This window comes from Danaus plexippus, assembly GCF_018135715.1.
Source record: "Danaus plexippus chromosome 3 unlocalized genomic scaffold, MEX_DaPlex mxdp_25, whole genome shotgun sequence".
Taxonomy (NCBI): Eukaryota; Metazoa; Arthropoda; class Insecta; order Lepidoptera; family Nymphalidae; genus Danaus; species Danaus plexippus.
Genome location: NW_026869844.1, coordinates 2533006 through 2556212, shown reverse-complemented (window position 1 = coordinate 2556212; position 23207 = coordinate 2533006). Strand labels below are relative to the sequence as shown.

The window sequence follows — 23207 nt, the reverse complement described above, 5'->3', positions numbered from 1 at the left end:
TCTGCAAGCTAGTTCATATAGCCACATTTCATACAAACATGGTTTCAGTAATAACAAGAAACTGGCCAGATGTGGGTTACATTAGAAAGCTCAGCTTCAAATGGACGGATCGTGTCTGGAAGTCGCTTTTAAATAGCACGGAAATGTGATGAAAAAATGATTTACCCTTCGATACAGTCACATTAAACGTAACTTCAAAGTGCTCGTTAATTTGAGTTCCCAGTCAGAATCGACACCTTGTAGAATGGGGAGGCTTTTAAAATTTGTAGCTCGAGGGCTGTTGGGTTTAGGACGAGGGATATGAAATTATTGGCCCTCACGCAGCTACGCCTGAAATATTTTTTTTAAGAACCCACAAGCACACTTCGTTTCGCGCTAAGCTGATTCTCTTTGAATGAGCTTTTCATTTCACTTCTTGACCTGACAGTAATTTTTTCGCATGTTCTAATACAAATTTTATTTACGATTTCAATGTTTATAATATTGTAGTGCATTATTTCATATTTGTAGTTATGCCTTCAGGCGTTGGTTTCCCTTGCAAAGAATACAATCAAAGCAGATGGGGGCTCTGCAACACTGCAATTATATCAGACGTCTAGCCGAGAGGGGCTTGGGGACAGTGTGCTTGTATGTATGTTTAGTATATAGAGAAGAATGGCGGAACAAACATATAAATACATACCTTTAATGTTATATTAAAGTTATACCGTAGATAATAATAGTAAATCGTTTGGCATATGGGATAGACAATAGTAAATCGTTTGTTGTTAATTTTGTAACCAACAGTCTAAATGTTGAGACGCCATGTGGTTTATTCTTCGTTTTGTTTGTGTTTTTTTTGTGGTCGAAAGCAGGGATGGCTGTGATAAAAGATTCTTTATAATTGTCTCGTTATTTGTATTGGACGAATACAAGGAGTTCGTCTCAAATCATCGAGAAAAATGTACGTAGTTTATTCATGAAGAAGTACAAATATATGTATATTAAAACAGATTCTATATTGTAAGGTGCAAGTCTGAACACTGCAGTCGAAGGGAATCTCGAAAGTCCGTTAATGTATTATAAGTAGTGGGTGATACTGTTTACTTTTCATTGTTTATTTAAGTAACATCACGCTGAGATTAAAGAACACTCTAAATCATGCAATACGGTTCTATTTGTGTGTGTTTATCTTCTATACGTACAGAACTGATAAAGATTTTAAAAAAATTATTTACGCTTAACAACGCTTGAATATTTTTGTAAGGTTAATATCATATACAATAATAAAATAGATATATGGGTTTGAATCAAAACTAGACAGATTTCACACGATAGTAACAACACGGGTTTATAAATGAAAACTCAATACTCTCTGTGATAAGTTTGACAAAGCAAACTTGTGGTAAGAATGAAAAAGTTTACATTAAAAGGGCGCTATCACAGTATATTTTAATATGAGATTCATTTTATGAAATATAATTCATAACATTACGTAGTAAATGTAAAACCAATCGAGTACGTAAGAATACCCCCACAAGCTCGTCCCTTCCGATTCATATATTAAAATATCAAAAGCCCTTGTCACCCCCAGATTAGAGACAGCTGGCGCAATTCTAAGACACGCAGCGATTTCGAGAAAAATAATAATTAAATAGTGTTTAATTTTCGTCTAAACTACGCTCGTATTTGTGGCCAACGAAAAGGCGAAGTGTAGACAAAATATAAACATTACCAGTCATTGCAGAATGCCAAGAAACAAAAGACGTCACTGTAGTTTCTTGGAATGTATAGAAGTATTGTTTGAAATTACCACACATCTTATAGTATTGTTCATAGCTAATATAAACTACTGTTATAAAGAGAATTGATCACATTGTCACACTAATATTTCTTTTTGTTCTCATAAAGTAAAGGCTTTTTTTTTTCAAAGATATTTTTATTTGGAATCGTCTCCGAGTAACCTTATAGTCACCTTTGGTTAGATAATTATATGAGATGTAATAATTTCTTCAATGTCTACCATTTATACCTTCAACCACAGTATTAATTGAAACTGACCCCCATATTTGTCATTCAAATAATTTTAAACCCTGTCACCGCAGCTCTAGGGCTAGTATCGTCTGTAGTCCAGCATTGGTTACCAGTTTATCCAAGTCTTACCATGGGAAGCACGTCTCGTTCCGCAGCATCCTAATATCGGAAGGATTATTATTGATTATGATGCAATTGTTTCAAAACAATACGCTCTGTACATTACGTAGACCATTACATTTAATAGTTCCTCAAATACACCAGTATATAACGAAAGACCTCAATTCTCGTTTATTCGTAACACGTTTAATATATTTGTTTCAAAACGATATCTACACATTGAGTCCACTGTATAATATGGTACTCTAAGAATAATAGTTTCGTCAGAATCTGTCTCTGTGTACTTACAATTTTTAGTCGACAATTCCTGCACTTCATAAACCAATAGCTGATTTGCTAACTTTGGCTGACTGATTCGTCAATGAAAGTGGCACTGAAGATATCAGTAAATAAGGACAATGTCGCGGTGAAAGCTAGTATATTAAATGACTGTCTTTTATTATATAGATTTTAATAAAAACACTCGAACGATTTCCACGTACTTCTGTGTTAGGCGTGATCTTAAACATTTGTCAAACCTCATGGTCTACTCAACCGTGGGGACCAATAATGGCTTCGTGGAGTACATTTATATTGATGCCATAGCCAGCTCTTCCTGTGTATGTATTCAGCACATCCCCAAGATAACGTAATGCAATAAGCAACCCTCGACGGATGTTTAAACTTATTTCGGCCCCGGAATTCACCCTCCATAGATACGACCACGCTATAAATATATAAATACAAAGCAGTTGAGATCGATTTATATACTTCAGTGTACACCGTTTGTTCAATTCATTTACTCCGTAAACAACGTACAAATGATTTATTTAATGTTAATCTAAAATTTAATATGAATGTTACGTTTCTTAGATGCCGGCGAGCTTTGTCTCAACAAGGGTTGCTGCGGTGCTGGTGCGCGATCTCGTCTGAGCACTCAGGCGAGGACACAGCTTGAAGATGCACTACGCAGTGAACTGAACAAACTAGCACAAATACTGTCCAACAGAGCCAAACGATTTGATGGTGAGTATATAACGGTTATTAAAAATAAGTCTATTTGACATTACAATAATGACGTATTCAATGCATTTTGTTACGATATTTTTGTTCTTCCGACAGATTTAGGTTCAAATTCTGATCACGTGTCAGTAGTTCTTTATTAACATTGTCACATAGTTGTATTCCTATATTAACTATATCAAAAATGATTTAAGACAAATGTTTGAACGTCCTCAAAAGCTACCTTACAAAGTATGCACACAAATTAATTACTCGTCTATAACACTTCACAGAAATCACTTGACACTAATGACCTTATACTAAGTGCGATTTTTTATATGCTATATTACGCTATAATTATATGATTATTATTTTTTACAAGTTAAGTGCATTTTTTCATATAATATTTCACCTTGAAATCGCTAATTTATTTGCAAACGTTAAATATTCTAGTAAGAAAATTAAATGTTATAAGTTATCGTTTATAGTAATATAGTGTCCTATAATATGAATATGATTAGTGCGTTGAAGTATTTTGATAGCAATGAATAAATCCTTAAAATCCATGTTAACGATGTGATTAAAAATTAAAGCAACCAACTCATTTGATGTAACACAGAAAACATATAGTAATTCATTAAATAAAATATTCATAAACAAGCTTAAACCGCACACGCTTCCGTGGGCGTGGACCGTGGGCGTCCGTCTGAGACCAGATTCTAGTTTCTGATTTCATAACGATTATGACGATCTTATCGATGTTTATAATCGATATGCAATCATCACCATATCGATTGTGAATAAATTTCTACAAAAATTACATTAAAAATATTAAATTTAACTATATCAAGGAATGACAGTGTAAATTCATACTTGCGAGAAGTCCTTCCGTAGCCATTAGAGTGCTCTGGTATAAATAGAAGTGCGCTCACACTCGAGTTATCGCGAGAAAACTGCACTTGAGAGTGCTAACACAACTATATTAAACAACAGATTTGATTAAAATAAATAAAAAGACTTTATTCACAACATACAAACATTATTGCGTAAGAATGATACTGTACAATAATATTTAAATACACTTCATTAACAATTACTGCCATATTAAAATATAATTTTCAACCGTACAGTGAGCTGTAAGATAAATCGATTGCAAATAAATAGTCGGAATAAATTATTTGAAGCCTTCTTGGGCTTTATTAGTGTATAGTCAAGTGCATTGAAACGCTTCTATCATAAGTGACTAATGTGGCTGCTGACTTCACAGTACGTCGTGTAAAGAGACATGTCTCAAGATAAACTGGGGGTTATCAGACGCTATTGGCTCCATTGTTTAATATAACAGACAATAATAAACATGGAATTATTATAAATATAGTATTGGAATTCACATAACACATTGAATGTACACAAGTCGGATGAGATAAGGCTCGAAACGTTTGTTTTAGATACTATGAAGATTTTAGAAGTAGAGCGAAGATTGGTATTAAATACTTATTTGTGTTTGCGACTTCATCTGTGGGTTTAGGAATTGTATTGAGTAGCGAATGGTAACCTAGTAAGCTGTATTCGTCGTCAGTGCCACATCAGTTTATACAAAATATAAGTGTTAAAGGATATTTCTGTGGAAACTACACGGAATGTTAGATCTATTATAATCTATACCTTATTCTGTTGCATAAACTTCACTTAAAACAAAGTTTCATTACAATAGATTCAGTATATTTTGTGTAAAGGAGCAACAAACATCCACGTAATGTTTTTCGTTTGTATCATTAGTAGAACAGGCAGGGTCCATGAACATGTATGTATGTGTCGCCTTACCTATGTACTATCCGAGATGTATGTGTCATGTTAACAGTGAGTTAATTCAAAGTCACACAATCTCCTACGTTCAATATTGACTCGTTCACTTTCCATTCACTCATTCAGTGAGTAACAAAACTCTCACGCTGATGAACCGTCCACGGACCTCTGTTGACATTTATCATTCTGAACATCTCCATACAGTTATTAACCAAGTTATTAAGGAAGTTTAATATTCCTATATTGAAGTTTCCAAAACGTAGGCTTCTATATTAAGGACTGAATTGGAAGGAGCCTTGAATCTTTTCAGTATAGAAATAATTTTGATTACTCTTTAAATTAAATGCTGGTTTATAATTAAAATCACAAAAAATATATATAATCTGTTGAAACATATACATGTAATCAACATTGTACACCCAATTTAGTTTAAAACACTTTGATACACTGTTTAAAACATTCGATATGAGCTCTTGTACATAATTGTCAGTATCATAAAATGCTCCTAAACAGAAGTATGTAGACAATTAAAGAGGCTGTGTCCGGCCAATCAGTATGAAGCCGGAGTTTTCTCAGTGGCGGCATAACTTTCTTACAGGTCGTAAGTAATCAGGCCTTATTTAGACACTGGATACCAGTTCGCCTCAATCGATGTCTTTTAAGGGCCACGGCACGACGGCGATCCGATAAAGATGTTACTACACCTACGTAATTATACCATACAGTAATTATATTAACGTGGAAAAAATATAATTGATTTTTGTTGATAATTTGCACTTACGAAATCTTAAATTTTATTGACAATTAAGCGAGACGAATCGGATGTATTGTTCATCGGTATAAATTTACAAACCAAAATGGCCGCCTACTAAAATGGGGGGTAAATAGTTCTGAAATTATGACCTATTTTAATATTGTTAACGTGTAGGTCTACCTTCATATTCTACTCGCCCACCATACAAGACAATTATGTCTGACCTGTATGAGTGCTATCCGTTGTATCTATGTAATTTGCTGGTTCCTTTCCAATGAATCAAGTCTATTATATTATTTAAAGTTCCCAATTTCTCTATGTATTCTTGTTGTTTGTATAGTGATCTATACAAACAACTTAACAGTTCTTTTCACAGCAAACCCGACGTTTGATATCTCAAGATCTCACTAACTCCGGGCCATCTGCTGCATATCTTTCGTCCGAAATAAAGATGCACGTGTGAATGTATATTTAGAACGCATTTCGGTTTGCGCCACCACCTACCACTGACATTAAATCGATTTCAAATCATAAATCATTATTGTTTTTAAAAAGTATGTCTAAGCGTGTTCGTTTCAATCATTAATTCTCCATAGTTGTTAATTCCTCTGCAGTTATAAAGTTAGTGACGAGAAGCACTTCAGGAAGGCACTTAAACGTAGATATACGATAACAACTTAAGACCCTTTCGTAAAATTGACATCGATACATCTATGCATAATGCAATGAATGAATATTCTACTTATTTGGCGAAATATTTCTTCTTGTATTATATAAAAACCTTCAGACTAAGTATCCGCTGGTATCGTCGAACACATCGAAAGTTAGGTGGTTAAGGTGTATTAATAAAGTTGATACTATCAATGTCCAGTTAAAACACCCGTAGTAAGGGTATAAATGATAACTATCAGATGTTACACTTTAATTAATTATAATTCAAGTAACTAATCCTTATACAAGTATACAAAGAATTTAATAATATCCTAATAGTGTTGTAGATGTGTTAGTTTGTCAGAATGTTTGTTGCTCTTTCAAACGAAAACTGCCATAGTGATATTGATGGAAAATAATAATAATATAGCTTAGTTGCCTCGGGATCGTCACTTAACAGTTGTCAAACGAAACGGGCAAAATCGCAGTCAAAAACTAGTATTCAATAAAGCTCACGCGACCTCACACCACAACAAACTGACCCTTTAACATATAAAATACGCGAAATTAATTTCAATAACTATAAATTATCTATAAGTTGCTAAATTTATATTTTATTAACATGAATTATGTGACGCTAGTTTGAAATGACAAATGTCTAGTGACCGAAATAGTGCTATTCGTTGCTTAATGACGCCCAAGCATAAAAAAAATCTTTGTCGTTTGGCATATTAAAAACTTAAATTAATACTCCATGGTTCTTAACGAATATCGTGTAATATTGACGTGTATATAAGAAATTTGTCTGTATGTTCTTCGAGTACTCACACGCGACGTAATTATCAATATAAGTATCGGAATACATGCATTTCTAATATCTACACGAACTAACGATCAACACTTTAGCAAGCCACTTTTTAACACACACTTAACTGATTGTTGTGCATTTTTTAGAGGACATATGTGTATATAATTCTCGTGTATAGTAGTAAATAATTCATAGGGATTTCTTTTTTGCCTTCAAAATGCTTTTTGGAATACCGCCGACTAGCATCTGTCACGATGACAGCAGGATATCTATGATCGAGAAATTTATAAAAAAATAAACACCTGCATACAGCTCAAGCGATATAGACGTAATTTAATTTAAGAAAATTAGAGCACAGAAAATCAGTTACAAATTATATTCTATACGACATATTTATCACTTCAACTTTAATGATTTTTTTGTTTGAATCTTTTGAGTTCCATTGCAATGAGAATCGTCATTTACCGCTATCATGATTCCACTGTGGTTTTTAAACGCGGAAGTATATACAATTATTTACAAACTAATCAAACACGTATAATAATGTGTGCTCCGCTGGTATTCGAGCTATTTTGCAATGCAACCGTAATGGGAGACCGTTATTTCACGATGATCGGTAATCACCTACAAAGGAGCCGCTGACAGTGACGCCATGACAGATATGTTTGACATTGACGTACAACATCAACCGGGACTATTTACGAGCGTTTAATTTTTTTTTTAATATCACATCTGCATTAACTGTACTGCCAATGTTAATTTTTAAGAATTCTCTAAAAATTAATTCCAATAATAATTATGTTATTACATAGTATATGTTACCGATAACTTAAATAACTACATGTAAAAACGTTAGGAAAGACATCAGCACTTCCCTAAAAGAAAAGTATACTATCAAACGTTTCCTCATACCGGTCGTGAAATTTTTAAACATAAATTCAACGTGCTATTTGCCGTGCCGTGTGATCGTAAAGCAAAAAAATATATAACAATTCAACCGTTAAAATGTTCGTATTAAAAACAAAACGCGCCAACTTTACATTACCATTTCCTTATTTCCTTCGCGTATTATTTAAATGCTATACCTAAAATGGAATCGCTTCCTTCAGAGTTGTAAACATTGTTCCTATGTAGCATACATTTTGACGTAACACATATGACATTAGTTTCTTTTATGGACACGGCTCAGTCGTTCATATTGTTGTAAGTTAATTTATTGCCAAATAAAAAAAAGTTTTTCTACGTATATCTTATAATGGATGACTTTTTTTAAGTTATAGATATATAATGAGATCTAAGACTTTCGCGAGTATTCATGTTAATGAAACTAATATTTTTTTAAACTACATGCAGACGATAAAGAACACACTCATATGATCAGCCCGTGATGACGATTGCTGCAAAGTAACCGAAACGTCGGATGTACGTAGCTTTAAAAAATAATAAAATAACTCGTAGTATTCCTAAAATATTAGTTTCGTTTGCACATATATTTGGAAGCTGGCATATGATTTATAACAGCTAATTTTATGAGAATCTTGTATGTACATCTCAAGTAAACATCGAGCGAGTGTGTTGTTTGTGTGGGAACACTAAATCGTGTAGGCGTACTCAAGTGAAATGTGTTCTTTTCACATGACAGGATAATTTCCGCGGTACTCTCTGTTACACGTCAACCGAATATAGCGTACCTCGTGGGGATACATATGATGTTCCGCTAATGTGAACTGATCGTCTTAAAAAACAATACAAATCAATAATACTGTAAAATCTCTTCGTAAAATTAAGATAAACGCTTTTCAAATATAGATAAAGTTGTGAACACACTAGATGTTTCGAATATTCTATTTGATCACCATATCTGTGCGTCTGTCTGTCTGCTTATGTGGGAACCAGCTGGTCCGAGCTTAACGGGACTTTCACTAACAGATTGATATAATAAGGAGTAACTTAGACTACTATTTTGTTTATTACTATCAATATAAATAATAAAATAATACCTTTATCGCGTCGACGGAGCCGCGGGCACAGTTTGTAGGCAAATTAATATTGTATTTTCACTAATGGCCGAGGTGACTTCTCATTAAAACTGCTCACTATGTTTTCGGGCGAAATTTAATTCCGATTGAAGTCAGTACATTTCTTAGAATAATCAGCTAACGTTAAAGTGTTTATTTTCCTCATTTTATTTCGTCGTGTTTTCTTTACTTTTAGCGACTAGTTTCAGTATTAATTTTCATATAAGTCTTCAAACAATTTTGTATTTTATTAATTTAACCAATAATATGATTCATAAAAGTAAAATTTATCTTTGAAGTGCCCTTTTCTTTCATCTGTCTTTGCTCCATCGAGACAATTACCTAGTGTCATGTATTGTAATGGGTCAGCGAATACTTTTTTTTTATATTTCAAATATAACATAAAGCTACAAACAGTCAAGTAATCCTCAATCAATAATCTCATAGGAGAAACGCTTCATATAAAAAAGCCATACATATGTAGGAATATCAGCCACCAGACACGTTTTTTTTGGCACAGCCTCAACTCACATCACGAAGTCCAATACAGATTTCATAGATAAAATATAAATCGTTGTTATGTAACCGGATTAATTTATATGTTTTATGTTTAATTATATTATGTAATTATATATATAGATACGATCGATAATCAATTTTATTGTCCAATTAATAGAGAGTGAAATGAAAGTGCAAGTACGTAACTATGTATTCGCACGATGAGTATGTATTAGTAATAAATTATTTATTTTTTTTGCGTACAAATAAAATATTATTTATAATATTTCCATATTTTCTTCCGATCTGCATTTTCTATGTCAGACATTCCTGAACGGTGTCGTTTGGCTAATTACATCGTTAAAATGTAACAAAGAGAGACGTCTCGTGATATTTTTATGTCTGTATGTTCGTCAAACTGGGGCGTTGAATATGTTTATACAATTTATGTGGAAATATTCTCGCTCATGTCAGCGGACGAGGAAGGATTTTGTTAATTTTCATTTGATTCGAAGTAACTTATAAAGATAATGTGTAACATTCATGTTATATATGCATAATATTTTCTGTTTGTTTTTATTTTTCGTCGTTCTATATCACATGCGTGGGCAAACTAGAAAAGAGTTAATTAATGCTCTCTGCGACACGTGACTTATAAATTAAAACGTAAATGTTATATGGTCGACCTAAAACTATCTGTCGAATGTAAAACTATTTAAAGTCCCCTCGAAAGTTTAAGACTTTAGCGAGTATTCATTTAAATGAAACTAATGCTTTCGGATAGCTGCTCGTTATTATTATTATTATTTTTAAACAACATACTCCCGATGTTTCGGTTGTTGCGAAGCAGTAGTAATATGCAGTTTTTAAAAATAATATTATACGCGTAGTAATCAGAAAATATTAGTTTCATTTACCTTCGTAGAGTTAAAATCTCAGATTTCCATAATCCAGTACAGCGGTTTTGAGGTCCGCAATTATTACGCGGCGACTGTACCCAACGCTTAACGACCTGTTCCAATACAAAGTGTATCGATTGCTCCGACTGTTATAATGAAACAAACCACTACTTGCAACTCTCGAGGGACCGCGTTCATGTTACAGAGACCGCTTGTGCGATATTAAGACCTATGTATTAGTTCGAGATATATGTAAAATAATATCGCATACCGGCTGTTTCAATGAGAGACGTTTATGCATTTATGCATTTATTTGTTTATTCGTTCATTCATCTGTAAATAAAAACACTATAAACATTTCAGATTTCTTCCGAAAGCTCCTAAAGTTATCCAGAGAGGAGTTCCATGCTATGTTCAAACGAACGTACGGCATGATCTACGAACAGCACTCGTATGTCTTCGAACAACTCTTTGAACAGTTGGAGAGGTGAGAATCTTTACCAGATGCAGGTGTAGTATACAAAAAATATATAATACTCATCAAGACTGAGAAAGGTTTTGACTAAACTGTTTAAATAAGCAATCTGAAGAATAAACGCAACTGTATACAAGGATAAATTTCAAAGGCTGCCTTGAATATCCGTATATTATAGTCTAGACCAGTAATAAGTCAACTCATCCCTGTCTCACATCATCAGGTACTACACAAGAGGAGACAGCGACTTCGACGAGATGATGGACAGCTTCTTCGGGATCCTGTATCAGAAAATGTTCGCCGTTCTGAACTCACAGTATACCTTTGATGACAAGTGAGTACATTTACACCGTCCAATAAAATTGATAGCCCCTTTTATCTCTCATAGCGATAAAGTTACTGTTTCCAACACTGTGACCACGTGGACGGCCCATTAGCGAACATAACAGCAGTAAAACATGACACTTATACCATGTTTTATATTGTCCGCAGACGACACTTATTGTTGGCTGAAGGATTATTATAAACATGTCTCAACTACATGCTGTTATGACCCTTATGTTACTATAATAAATGCCATAATGGTATGCTTATTTAGTTTTTTATAATAACATCTGACAGGGGAATCCGAAGCATACTTAGTATTCTTGGTGTGTTTTTTTGTAACAGTCTCTGGTTATAAATATTATAATATTGTACGTATTCCAAATGTTTTTACATTAAGAGTATCGTAATCTTCTCGCCTTTGGACGTTTGGTCTCTGATCCTTTTAACTTTTTGCTTCCACGAACTTTGATAAAACCCGTCGTTAATTAGCGATGCAAATATCTTATTTTATTTAAAACAATGATAAAATTCCATATCAATGTCTATATTTCCTATAACAATGTATTGTAGACACGTTTAATTTAAATTCATTGTGTTTTAAAGACATTCATAGGGACATATTTAACAATCTATAATATTTTTTATTGATAAGTTTCTTAAGGAAATGTTCAGTTTGCGATGTTTTAAAAACGAGACATAAAACACGTGGTCATAAATTTAAGTTATCAATAGAAATAACGGTGTGTCGGTTTTATCTGAAAGCAATATAACAATAATGTTTGAAGCGCCAGAAACAGGCCGAATATAGCCTGGTTACAGTGAAGGGAGCAATAAACTATAAAATCATTTATTGGTACGATTACTGTAACACGTGGATCCTATCCCCGCCCTCTTCAGGTATCTGAAATGTGTGAACGAGCACATGCGGGACATCCAGCCATTCGAGGACGTGCCATCAAAACTATCAGCGCAGCTGAGACGAGCGTTCGTCGCCACACGCACCTTCCACAAGGCGCTGCGTGCTGGAGCTGATGTTGTCAGGAATATGATGCAGGTGAGAGAGGTTAGGTTAGGTAGAGAGAGGAGCTTGGACGATGGAGGTGAGCGTTTACGGCGCGTTAGATAGGGAAACCTTTAACCTACAACTGGGTCGCAAATCCCAGGCACTGTTGAAGCTCCTCTCCCTGTTAACCGATGGACCCGGAACCCGGACGGTGAATAAAAGGAATACTGATAGGTTTCGTCTGACGTCACTAAGGGTCCTATCACCCTAGGGCTGTCATAACACCGTTAAGGCGGAAATCACACTAGGCCTTTTTTCCTTACTCAGTGTCAAACTATGTATAGACAAACAGGTTTCAGTTATAATTTCGTTTGTCATAATTATGCTCTACCGGTTACGATGAGCTGGCCCAGATTGCGGAATGTAAAATATTATCAGATAAATATGAATTTTATGAATTTTCATTATCTATAAAATTGACGCAAGTGAAAAATATTTGATAAAAAAATCTAGTGTAATTCCAGATGCTTTAACTTTAAAGAATTTATAAGAGAGAAGTAAATCAAACGTGTATATATCATTAGCTATTTAACGATATTGTTTTCCGCCAACTCTTACATGTTAAATCATTTTCATGTCACAATATGTTGTAATACAAGCGGTTGCTATTGTTTCTATTTTGTATTTGAATGTACAAATGAAGTCGAACGATTTCGTAATATAAGATGCCAAATATAAGCAAGAGGTTACTGGCTACGGCGACGTCCGAAAAAGGCGCCCGTAATGGTTTATAATTTGCCATATGACCTTCAGAGACCACCTCAGATGTCGCCGGAAGTTTTTGGAACGGCCGTTTTACATAGCAACCGTATTGTATTCGCACGATCATTATGGAGGACAGCATGCATATGCAAATAGCATGCGCAATTCGGCACTGAATGTAGGAAACTTCATCGGTATTCAATTCGGATGAGTGGCCCATCTAGGGAACAAGTTCTTCGACTGTGACTCACTCGTGCGTTGATCCCTTATGGCGCCAGATGACATATGAATTGGCAATTAATATTATAATTATACAGCACACATTTCGCGTCCCGGACATATTGAATGAAATCATTATGTTCTCACGCACACACGCACACACACACACACACACTCGCAGGGGTGATGTCACTCCAACGTTTGGTCGCAATTTATTTTAAACTTGATATATTGATGATGATTGCGAAAATTATTTCTTGGAATATATTTATAAGAATACCAAAACATATAGGTATTAGATGACGGACAGTTTTTGTCAGTTACGTTCGCATGTCGTGGCCCATGTGTTGGCAATTACGTCTTACGACAAAGAAATATCGCGATTAAACCTATTCGTATGTCACTCGACAACATTCCACTTAAAGAAATACGCGCGGAATGCCGATCAGCGTTTACGTCTTAAATGACCCGTAGGACGGAGATCAAGGCATGGACACGACCGGAGTTATGGTCCGATCAAGTGTATGGGATGTTTGAGAATATCAATCACAATGATCCGGAGACTTGTTGTTGCCTCATATGTTTATATTTCTTTGTTTAGAGGGAAAAAAAAAGAAACGAGAACTAGTAGTTCCTTAGACACTGAAAATACAAATATTTTAATCATAACTAATGCCTATCTTACTTTTCTGTTATTCGGATCTGTATTATATCCATTAGAAGGGTCAATAATTAAAGGAGTTTTGTTAATATATCTTCAGGTGGGTGTAACCCAGGAGTGTGTTGCCGCATGGGCTCGTCTTCGTTACTGTGGCTCCTGCGCGGGTCATCAGGTCCCGGCCTGTAGTCGCTACTGTCACAACGTCATCCGCGGCTGTCTGCCTACACACGCAGACCTCGGAGACCAGTGGGATGCCTATGTTGGTGAGTCATGTCTACAGGATCTTCTTCCTAAATTTCTGTTTCTTAGGACTTCATATCTCAAAAACTATAGTTAGCCATGGAAATAGTGTGAATGATGCTAATATAAATGTAAAAATAGCCATTTAAGTTACAATAACGTATAACACAAGACCCTTAAATGCAATTTCGATTTCAGATGCCGTCGAGAAGGTAGCAGATCGCCTACTCGGACCGTTCAACATAGCAATGGTCGTGGAACCGATTGACATTAAAATATCCGAAGCCATCATGAGCTTCCAGGAGCGTAACCAGGAGATCTCGCAGAAAATCTTCTCTGGTTGCGGGAAACCGGTTTTGGGGGGTGGCGGCAGCACTGGCCCGTTCTTCCCCCCGGGCAGGAACAAACGTTTCGCCCGATCGATACCCGACTTCGATTGGAATCATAAACCTAATGATGTGGACGATTTTGAAATCGAGGCATCCTTTGAGAGTGTTTTCAACGACGACCCGTCGCTCATGAGCCTCCGGACGCCCGAGGGCATTCGCAAAGCGACGGAGGAAATGGCAGAGAATGCTAAGTCGAGGGAGCGTTTCCTCCAATACATGAGAGGACAGATTCAACTCGAAGAGTACGAGGAACACGAGCGGAGCAAACGTGATGCGGACCCTGAACCGGCGGCGCAAGGCGGTTCAGAAATAGACTACAAGTCGTACGAGTTTGAAGGCAAGCGAGGATCCAAGAAGAAGAAGCTGACGGCGGCCAAGGCTGAAACCGGGCACGGTGAGCATCCACATGCAACTAGTATTGGTACTTTTTGACACAAAATAAGCCCTTACATTTCGGTACCACTCTTATAATGTAAAATGTATAGTTGTAATGTAAAAACCAAACTATTTATTATATGAATGAAGAAGATTTTCTAGCAGTGTGAATTTACTGAAACTGAGTTTCACTTATGGGGATACATCGATTAAATTTCATATAATATTGTGTGTGTGTGTGTGTGTGAGTATTGGCTGTGGTTGTATCTATGTGTGCGTTTCCGTAGTCTCAACAAGTGTGTTCTATAGGTGCGGACACTGGTCCCGAGTTAGAGAAGTTGGTCCGCGAGACTCGTTCCCGTGTCCGAGCATCCCGTCGCTACTGGCTCCACCTGCCGGCGCTTCTGTGTGCCACCGCCAGTGTTACCACCGCGCCCTGCTACAACGGCAGTCACGTGGCCAGGTACACAGGAAATACTACCCTCGATACCAAATACAGCGACTTTGTAAATGGAATTAGGGTTTTAAACAATGATTTGATCTTTTTTTGATTCACGTATTCTATGAATTTAAGTATTTTTCATTTCGCAGTAGCTTTTTAGGTGTCACGTTTCATGAGGTTCATCGTAAAACCGATTTAAATTGACCTGTGACGTCTCCTCAGCTACACGTCGATAGCTGCTGGTGACGGCTCCGCGGCGCTGGCCTCCAACCCGGAGGTGCGGTCCCCACCACCACCACCCCCGCCCGCGAGCGACGCGTCACCGCTGGAGGCTCTCCGCTCACTCACCGGAAGGCTCAAGGATGCTTACAACGGAGTCGAAGTGCACTGGATGGATACAGGTCAGTCCGCACACACGACGCCTACACGTGACGTCACTTGACATGAAGAGACGACAACCAGAATATATAACACATCTTCAATTAACAGCCGAAGACCTGCAATCTGCGGCCGCGTCTCAGAGCGAGTTCATAGACAATGGCGGATCAGGGTCCGGGTCCGGAGACGACACGGACGACACAGAGGATCTGCCCGACGACGACGAGGACAGAGACCCCAGCAAGGACTATGAAGGTAAAATTGCACCAGTACTATGGGATATAAAACAAAAGCCATAGAGATGTCAGCTCTAACGAATGAGTGAAACCCTTCCAGGCTCCGGCATCAGCGAGTCGCCGCTGGACCCAACCGACACGGAGACGGAGAAACAACAGCCGACCGAGACCGAGGAGCCGGTGGTGCCGAGCGTAGTGAACGTGCCGGGCACCAAGAACGTCAACCTGCCCTCCGCCATAGACGCCGGCGACGACGCCGTGGACGTCCGCGGCCGCGTGGACGAGCCGCAGCCCGCGGCGGCCGGCGCCGAGCGACCCTCGCTGCAGAACGCGCTGTTCACGTACGCGCTGCCCGTCGTCTGCGCCTGGTTCGGCTCCATCGTCACCGACCTGTTTTGAATTTAGAACGGTGGCGTCGGACTCGACCGGTCGGCGGGATTCGAACTTGGAAGCGTGACGTCACAGCCGGCCGGTGACGTCACGCCCTCGACTAGTCAGTGTCAGTGACGTGAGCGTGTGGACCGTCAAGGGACAGTGTCGTTAATTTATTCCTGCTCGGCGTCCGTGTGGTCGACAATAACAGTGGGGTTATGATTATTTTTGTATAACCGAAACAATTAGCTCGAAAATGTTTAGGAACAGCCAAATCGTGTATTTATTTAGTCTTGTAAATATAAACTTGTAAATTATGCTGGTGTTAGATAGCGAATGTTTCCTCTCTCTGTTCTCACGCGACGTGCGCCGGGGCTCGGGCCGCTGCTCGTCCGTTGTCTTCGGTTCGTGTAAATAAAGCTCGCGGCGAGCTCTAGCTTCGAAGGAACGAATATTTAAAGTGTACATATTATTAATGCTAGACTAAGCTAAGACTGATTCGCTCCCTGCGATACGATTGCGAGGAAAGCCGCCGACACACTTGTACATAATAACAAAATATATGCAATAGAATATTATACGGTGTGTTGCAATCGTCGGAACGTGCTTACAAATGCATACGTTTCCTAACATTGTATCGTGAGATATTCATCGGACTAAGTTTAACCGACTGACGTATGAATAATGGCGCTTAACTTTTTTTTTTTTTCTATAATGCAATTTATGGTTTACAGCTTTCAGCTTGATTTTTTTTTATGAAATTAATTTACAATGTATTACGTATATATACAAGTACATATATTTTATTGGACATAATAATGAATGAATTAATTCTTTAATGTATATAATTGTCATTCGGTGCATTGTGAATTAAGCTTAATATTTTTTACAGTAAGTGAGACCAGTGTATAGCGTCTAAGTGAACTGTCTACATGCCATACTTAGTCTTATAGATACAAACGCACAATATTTCTATAATAAATAATCGATTTTTAATAAATTCGCTGAAGATTATTTTTATTTTTATTTATGTATTAGATTTCTAACTATGTGTTTAATACTTCTTTTATTCGACATTCAGTTAATACTTTTTTTTATTTGACATTCGCATGTAGATTGAGAAAAAAAAAATTAATTATTTATTGGGACCAAAACTTCTCGGGCACGATTTTAAAATTTTAATTTTATGTTCTTATCGAAATTCATTAAATTGGTTCTGAAATATAAAAATACAACGTTCATAACAAACCTTTAACGTAACTTGAAAGCTGCTCTGGATAAGGTGTATTGATATTTTTATAATAAACTAAATATTTAAATATATTAAAATACTACTAGTCTTAAATATATTAAAATACTTAACATAATTTTCGGTACTATCGTGTAAGTTTTGTAAGTTTATCATTTGAATAGAATTTAATAAAAAAAAAATCATCACTCGTGGTTTATAACGAGGACGCCGCGTATAGACGGATTTCGGTACGTTCAAACTGTCGGTTTGAAATTTGTTCTAGATATGACAGGGTACTGTTAAATAATTTCCTCTGAAACTCTCTGTATACTTAATTAATTAAAAAGGAATAAAGTTTAGACATATAATGTGATGTTAAGAAAATATAAATTACAATTAATAGAAACGTTGTATGTTGTATGACAATTTTTTAACGTTCAGAATCTGAACCACAATTTTATAGTCAATGATAGATAGAAGTTAGCAGTCTCAGAGAGATGTTAAAAATTAACTTTCAAATGATACGTATTTAACGTTCGGATGTCGTCGATAAAATCAAAAATATTGAATTAATTCTGAACATCTACTAATATTATCTGCCAAATGACATTTAACTGCCAAAAACATATCAATGTTCCGCCAATTGTCACTTCAACGTAATTTGTAACCTTAGTTTCTCATAAAACGAACACGTCGCGTAGTTGTTATCGAATTGTTCTGATATTATTTTCTGTAATAACGAGAGATTGTAACACTATGGAGTTTATTGTCTTTCTCAGTGCTTATATTTTCTTCACTGAATAAATGATTTGAATGACTTGTTTTATAACTGCTGAATATTAATGTAATGAATAGTGAAAGTGATTTGTTGCTTTATAGTTTATTATTTAAAAATGATTATACACAGCACACAAATAACATCTCATCATATAAATTATGTACCTATTGGTTTACTTGTGAAATCGAAACATAAAAAATGTAATAATGTAGCCTAAACGTTATATGTTATGTAGACACAACACATAGTTATGTGTAAATATACTGTCATGTCTATTGACTAAATTGTTTTATTTAAAAACTTAAACCCTCTCCTGTTAATTGATGAGATAATTACATGAAGTTATTGCTAAAAAGAATAAACTTCCATCTTAACTTTAGTAAAGTGTATTTAGAGCAAATTCTGATACCACATGCCTATTTTAAAATATGCGTTCGTAGGATTTTCAAATAGTGTTATAATAATAAATTAATCTTAACATTTGTCCTAGTTATTTACTGTAATAGTTACGCCTGTGACAATCACAAGTTATTCTAATTTTAAAATATCTTAGAACATCTGGTCACAGATACAGATTAACATTTCATAAACCTGTGTTGGACAGCAAAATGTAAAAATATTTCTATTTCTAATATTTCTTAAAATTTTTATCGTCTTAAAATGTTTTGACATTGATCGTTAACAGTATTATTTTATCGACCCACTAAAGTTTGCAATATTAAAGTATTTAATTCTTATAATATGCGTATGCTTATTCTATGTCTGTAGTCACACTGCGTACGATCATTTAGCAGTTTGTCATTCACGTCTCTTCGTTCATTACAGTACTGTCGTAGGTTATTGAGTGAAAAACAGGAAAAGCTTCGAATAAGCATACTGAAATAAATCAGCTTATATCCATTAAATAAAATAAAAGATTCCTATTATCCTATAGATTTAAGTAGCCTATTGTATCACTTCATAACTTGCTCTATTAAAAATGTAAAGTGATCTAATTGAATGTTGCTATGGCAATATAAATAAGGATTCATGTTAAAATCAATTATTTACTGTCTAAAAGTTAAAATATAAGCTTGGGCAATTAAAAATTTTGTTTAGGCATTTTAAATCATGATTGGAGAGTAAAGATAATATTAAGTGTAGTTTATGTGTGGAGTACATTATGGGATGTTATAACTTGTTCCACATGAACACATTTTCAATATTTTATCTATTGTATTAAAGACTGTAGTAAAGATTTAATAAACTTAAGCATTGGGTAATTGTTTTATTTAAAAAAATGGCTGAAGCAGAACAACAACTCTAAAATTATCGTTATTCAGTTTATTAATATTTTAAGTGGAAACTGTTTTTTTTTATGTTATTTAGCTGGTAATTTGTATTGGAGACTGTTATTAAGAAGTTGAACTTGGAAACTACTTTTAAACACAGGCATCATCAAAACAGATAAAAGAGTAAGAAAATTCTTAAATTTTTTTATTTGTATATCAGTTTAGAAACAATAAAGAGTTTATGCTTAATTCTATATATTATTAGAGTTATGTGTATGTCTATTCATCATCGGAGTCATCACTGTCTTCTGTTCCACTGTCCGAGCTCGTCTCATATTCTGAATCCGTTCCGAGCCAGTCTGGAAGCGATGGTTGTTCTATGATTGTCTTCCATTCATTCTGTTTGTGCAAATCTGAAAACAAATTTCATGTAAAATTAATTATGTAGTTTTTCACTTGTTATAGAATTAAAATATTGTATTGTAGTCAGATGACAGAGTATTCTGTATTCCGTCCGTTGCATTATTAGTTTCCAAAGTTAAAACCATATTAAAGTTGAGAATTATCTTCAAACCCACCTAGGCTGTACATATCTCCGAGATAGAACTGTTTGTCATCTTTTTCAAGGACACCTCCATACACATAAAGTGTTGATCGTTGGACTGTCATCATAGCAGACATACGAGCGGTCGGACCCGAAGCAACTCTTTCTGTTTGCTGAACTGGTGTGGGCGACTGTATGCTTGGGGCCGTACCAAGCTTCATAGTGAACACATCATCTGTTACCACTGAAATAGAAAATCAAAACTTAGCAATAATCCTATTCTAGATTACAAATGTTAGACATCACAAAACTCATTGAAATATACATAAAGTATAGCAATAATATATATTAACTTATGTATGTACCTGTAACAGATTCCTTAGTATCATCTGAACCGTGGGTATCATGTGCTGGCGCGCTCTGTGCGGGTGCGCTCTGTGCTTGTGTCTGTGTTTTCAATAGTACTGGATGCCACCTAAATGTCTCTAAATCCAATACTTGAAGCTCGTCACTCATCTCGCCACGAAGTTCCTCTTCGGTTTCTTCAACATCCTAATTACAAATTAATTATATTCCTGCATTTTTAACTATATATAAAATGTTATGTTTTTTTTTTAATTACTGACATATTTAGCAATTTCTAAATATTTTTCTAGCATTTTCTTAACCAACTCCCACAATTATTATTTATTGAACACCACGGTTCATAATCTAGATCAATTAAAACTGCTAAGGCTGCACTCACACACACTCCTCCAAAAACATATCCTCTGTTACTGTGAACGTTAACCGCCGCCGCCAGTCCGGCGCGGGCCTTATTCCCGCCGGAGAGTGATCGCCACGTGTGTGCGGTGCCTTTGACGCTCAATTTGAACATGTCTGTATGTGTTTGTGTGCGTTCAGTCCGTCCCTCACGAACTCTTGAGAAACCTCCGTAGATTATAAGCTGGAAGGAAATTTTTTACATAAAATGTATTTGGTTATAGAATGAAAAATAATATTAGTTGCCAAAGTAAGATTATTCATATATGTCTGTGTAGATAGATTTAATTGTACGTCAGCATGCAGTCATTTATAAAACCAATTTATACTTTTTTGCTCCCAATTTCATTTTTCTTTAATGTGTTCTTATAAGGAAGAGTTATACTGTAACCAACTCACGGCTTCATTCCCCACGGGCAACATAATACAAGCGGATCTCGCGCAGGGTCCCCTACCACTGACGGTGAGTTTCGTCCACGTTCGTGTGTCGAGACAGAATTGGTAGAGGTCGTCGAAGTATCTGCACTCGCGTCCATCATCATTGTATCCACCGAAGACGTATAGCTTCCGTCCAAGCTGAACCATACGGTGACCGGAACGTGGAGAAGGGCCGTTTGGCGCTATGACCTGGAAGCAGTAGGGATAATGAGATCTGAGACTTTCGCGAGTATTCCTTTAAATGGAACTAATATGTTCGGATAACTACAAGTTATTTATTATCAGATGATTAATGAACAAGACCAACTGACAGATATTCACATCTCGTCCGCCCGTGATCACGGTTGCTGCAAAGTAACCAAAACGTCGGGAGTATGTAGTTTAAAAAAATACTAATATAACGCTTAGTAATCCGAAAATATTAGTTTCATTTAAAGGAGAAGGGACATTTGCTATACTTAAACGGTTCACTTATGTGATATGATGTCCGAGACTATTGGCTTATTTAATAGTTCTCTAATACTAGTGTTCTTAAACTATTCACTATTTCATATTGCTTGGTTTAGCCTACGAAATTGTATGAATACCAGCAAAATTTTTATAATAAAGTTAAATCTAAAGATCCCGAAGATGATAGTATATTAGATCAAGTTTGGCACTCGACTCAATGAAAATAATATTTCTCAGAGGACATTAAGACAGCTGTCAGATGCACTATATACATTAAAATGCTCAAATAATCCTTATTTACCTTTTCCCATTTCTTCTCAGCAAGTGAGAAACACCATAAATCTTTGTAATGATGAAATTGAGTTTCTGTCGGACTAGTGAATTCTCCCCCGAAGATCCAGAGCTCTCCCCTAGGATTGAAAGAGGTTGCACTTAGCAAATGACATGTGAAACCTTTTTCTAAATGAGATACGCTGTATAATGACACATCAAGCTCATTTTTTATTAAAAAAAAAGTTTTAACCAATTTTTACCAAATATAATCTCACTTATTTGATGGAAGGGCAATAGCCTGGTGTGCACTTCTTGGAGGTGGAGCGCCAGGTGCCTTCACTTGTCTCCAAACACCAGTGACAGGATTGAAGAATAATAATTCATTGTAAACTTCTGTCTGCAATAGTATTTAGGTTTGATAACAACATTCAACACATCAAGTAGCTCACTGACTATATTCAACAAATATAGTCTTTTGTAAATATAAGGATATACCTGTTGTCCATTGTGAAACTCTCCTCCAAACATAATAAGTTCATTGTTAGTGGGATGCGGCGTCAGGCTTGCGTAGGCACGAGCAGAAGGCGGCTGAGACAATATCTTCTCAGAAGCTGCCGCGCGTTTCGCTTCTTCTTTCTCGATTTCGGCTATTACTTTTGCTATATCTTCCTGCCAAAATTTTATTATTATGTACTGAACTTTAAAGAACATATTAGTTATTAAAAAAAACTTATAGACCCGGAAAATCTTGTTGAACTAACCTCGCCTAAATTCGCAAGTTCCTTTTTTAATTTATTAGCCAACTTCTTCTCTGTTTTGGCAGCAGTTTTGACTGCACCGCTAACCTTATTTTTATTTTTCTTTTTACCCATTATTAGAAAATGTACATAAAATCTTCGTAAGTATCACAACAAAGTACACAACAATAATGTTTTCATTTGAAAATCCCACATGTAGTTAATGTCAAATATGATAATTGGATAATTTTGTATACATCTGTATTCTATCATAAAGTATGGCTAAAAAATATTTG

The 23207-nt window shown here is 35.8% G+C and overlaps 2 protein-coding genes across 2 annotated transcripts in view; one reads left to right on the top strand and one right to left on the bottom strand.

Moving 5' to 3' along the window:
• Nucleotides 1–18720, top strand: part of LOC116769304 (glypican-6) — a 37818-nt gene extending 19098 nt beyond the window's left edge. The window contains exons 2-11 of the mRNA XM_032660359.2: nt 2986–3138; nt 10912–11035; nt 11247–11357; nt 12248–12404; nt 14096–14258; nt 14434–15018; nt 15309–15462; nt 15664–15842; nt 15931–16074; nt 16156–18720. Coding sequence (XP_032516250.1) covers nt 2986–3138; nt 10912–11035; nt 11247–11357; nt 12248–12404; nt 14096–14258; nt 14434–15018; nt 15309–15462; nt 15664–15842; nt 15931–16074; nt 16156–16454 — 2069 coding nt within the window. The 3' untranslated portion in view covers nt 16455–18720. The remainder of the gene's footprint in view (nt 1–2985; nt 3139–10911; nt 11036–11246; nt 11358–12247; nt 12405–14095; nt 14259–14433; nt 15019–15308; nt 15463–15663; nt 15843–15930; nt 16075–16155) is intronic.
• A 1175-nt stretch (nt 18721–19895) lies between these two features.
• LOC116767878 (kelch domain-containing protein 4-like) lies at nt 19896–23148 on the bottom strand. The gene is made up of 9 exons (XM_032658393.2): nt 22936–23148; nt 22670–22843; nt 22450–22571; nt 22203–22311; nt 21413–21640; nt 20997–21197; nt 20617–20803; nt 20286–20495; nt 19896–20120 (listed from the first exon to the last, which is right to left on the bottom strand). Exons 1-9 carry the CDS (start codon nt 23044–23046, stop codon nt 19987–19989), a joined length of 1476 nt encoding a protein of 491 aa, XP_032514284.2. The 5' UTR covers nt 23047–23148; the 3' UTR covers nt 19896–19986.
• Nucleotides 23149–23207: the final 59 nt, after the last annotated feature.

Excerpts from the sequence above, each read along its gene's own strand:
- LOC116767878 (XM_032658393.2), bottom strand. The coding sequence starts at position 23,046 with ATGGGTAAAAAGAAAAATAAAAATAAGGTTAGCGGTGCAGTCAAAACT. Across the intron at positions 22,312-22,449 it reads ATTGCCCTTCCATCAAATAA|GGGAGAGCTCTGGATCTTCG; the intron begins GTGAGATTATAT and ends TTTCAATCCTAG. Across the intron at positions 20,496-20,616 it reads TACTAAGGAATCTGTTACAG|TGGTAACAGATGATGTGTTC; the intron begins GTACATACATAA and ends TTTCTATTTCAG.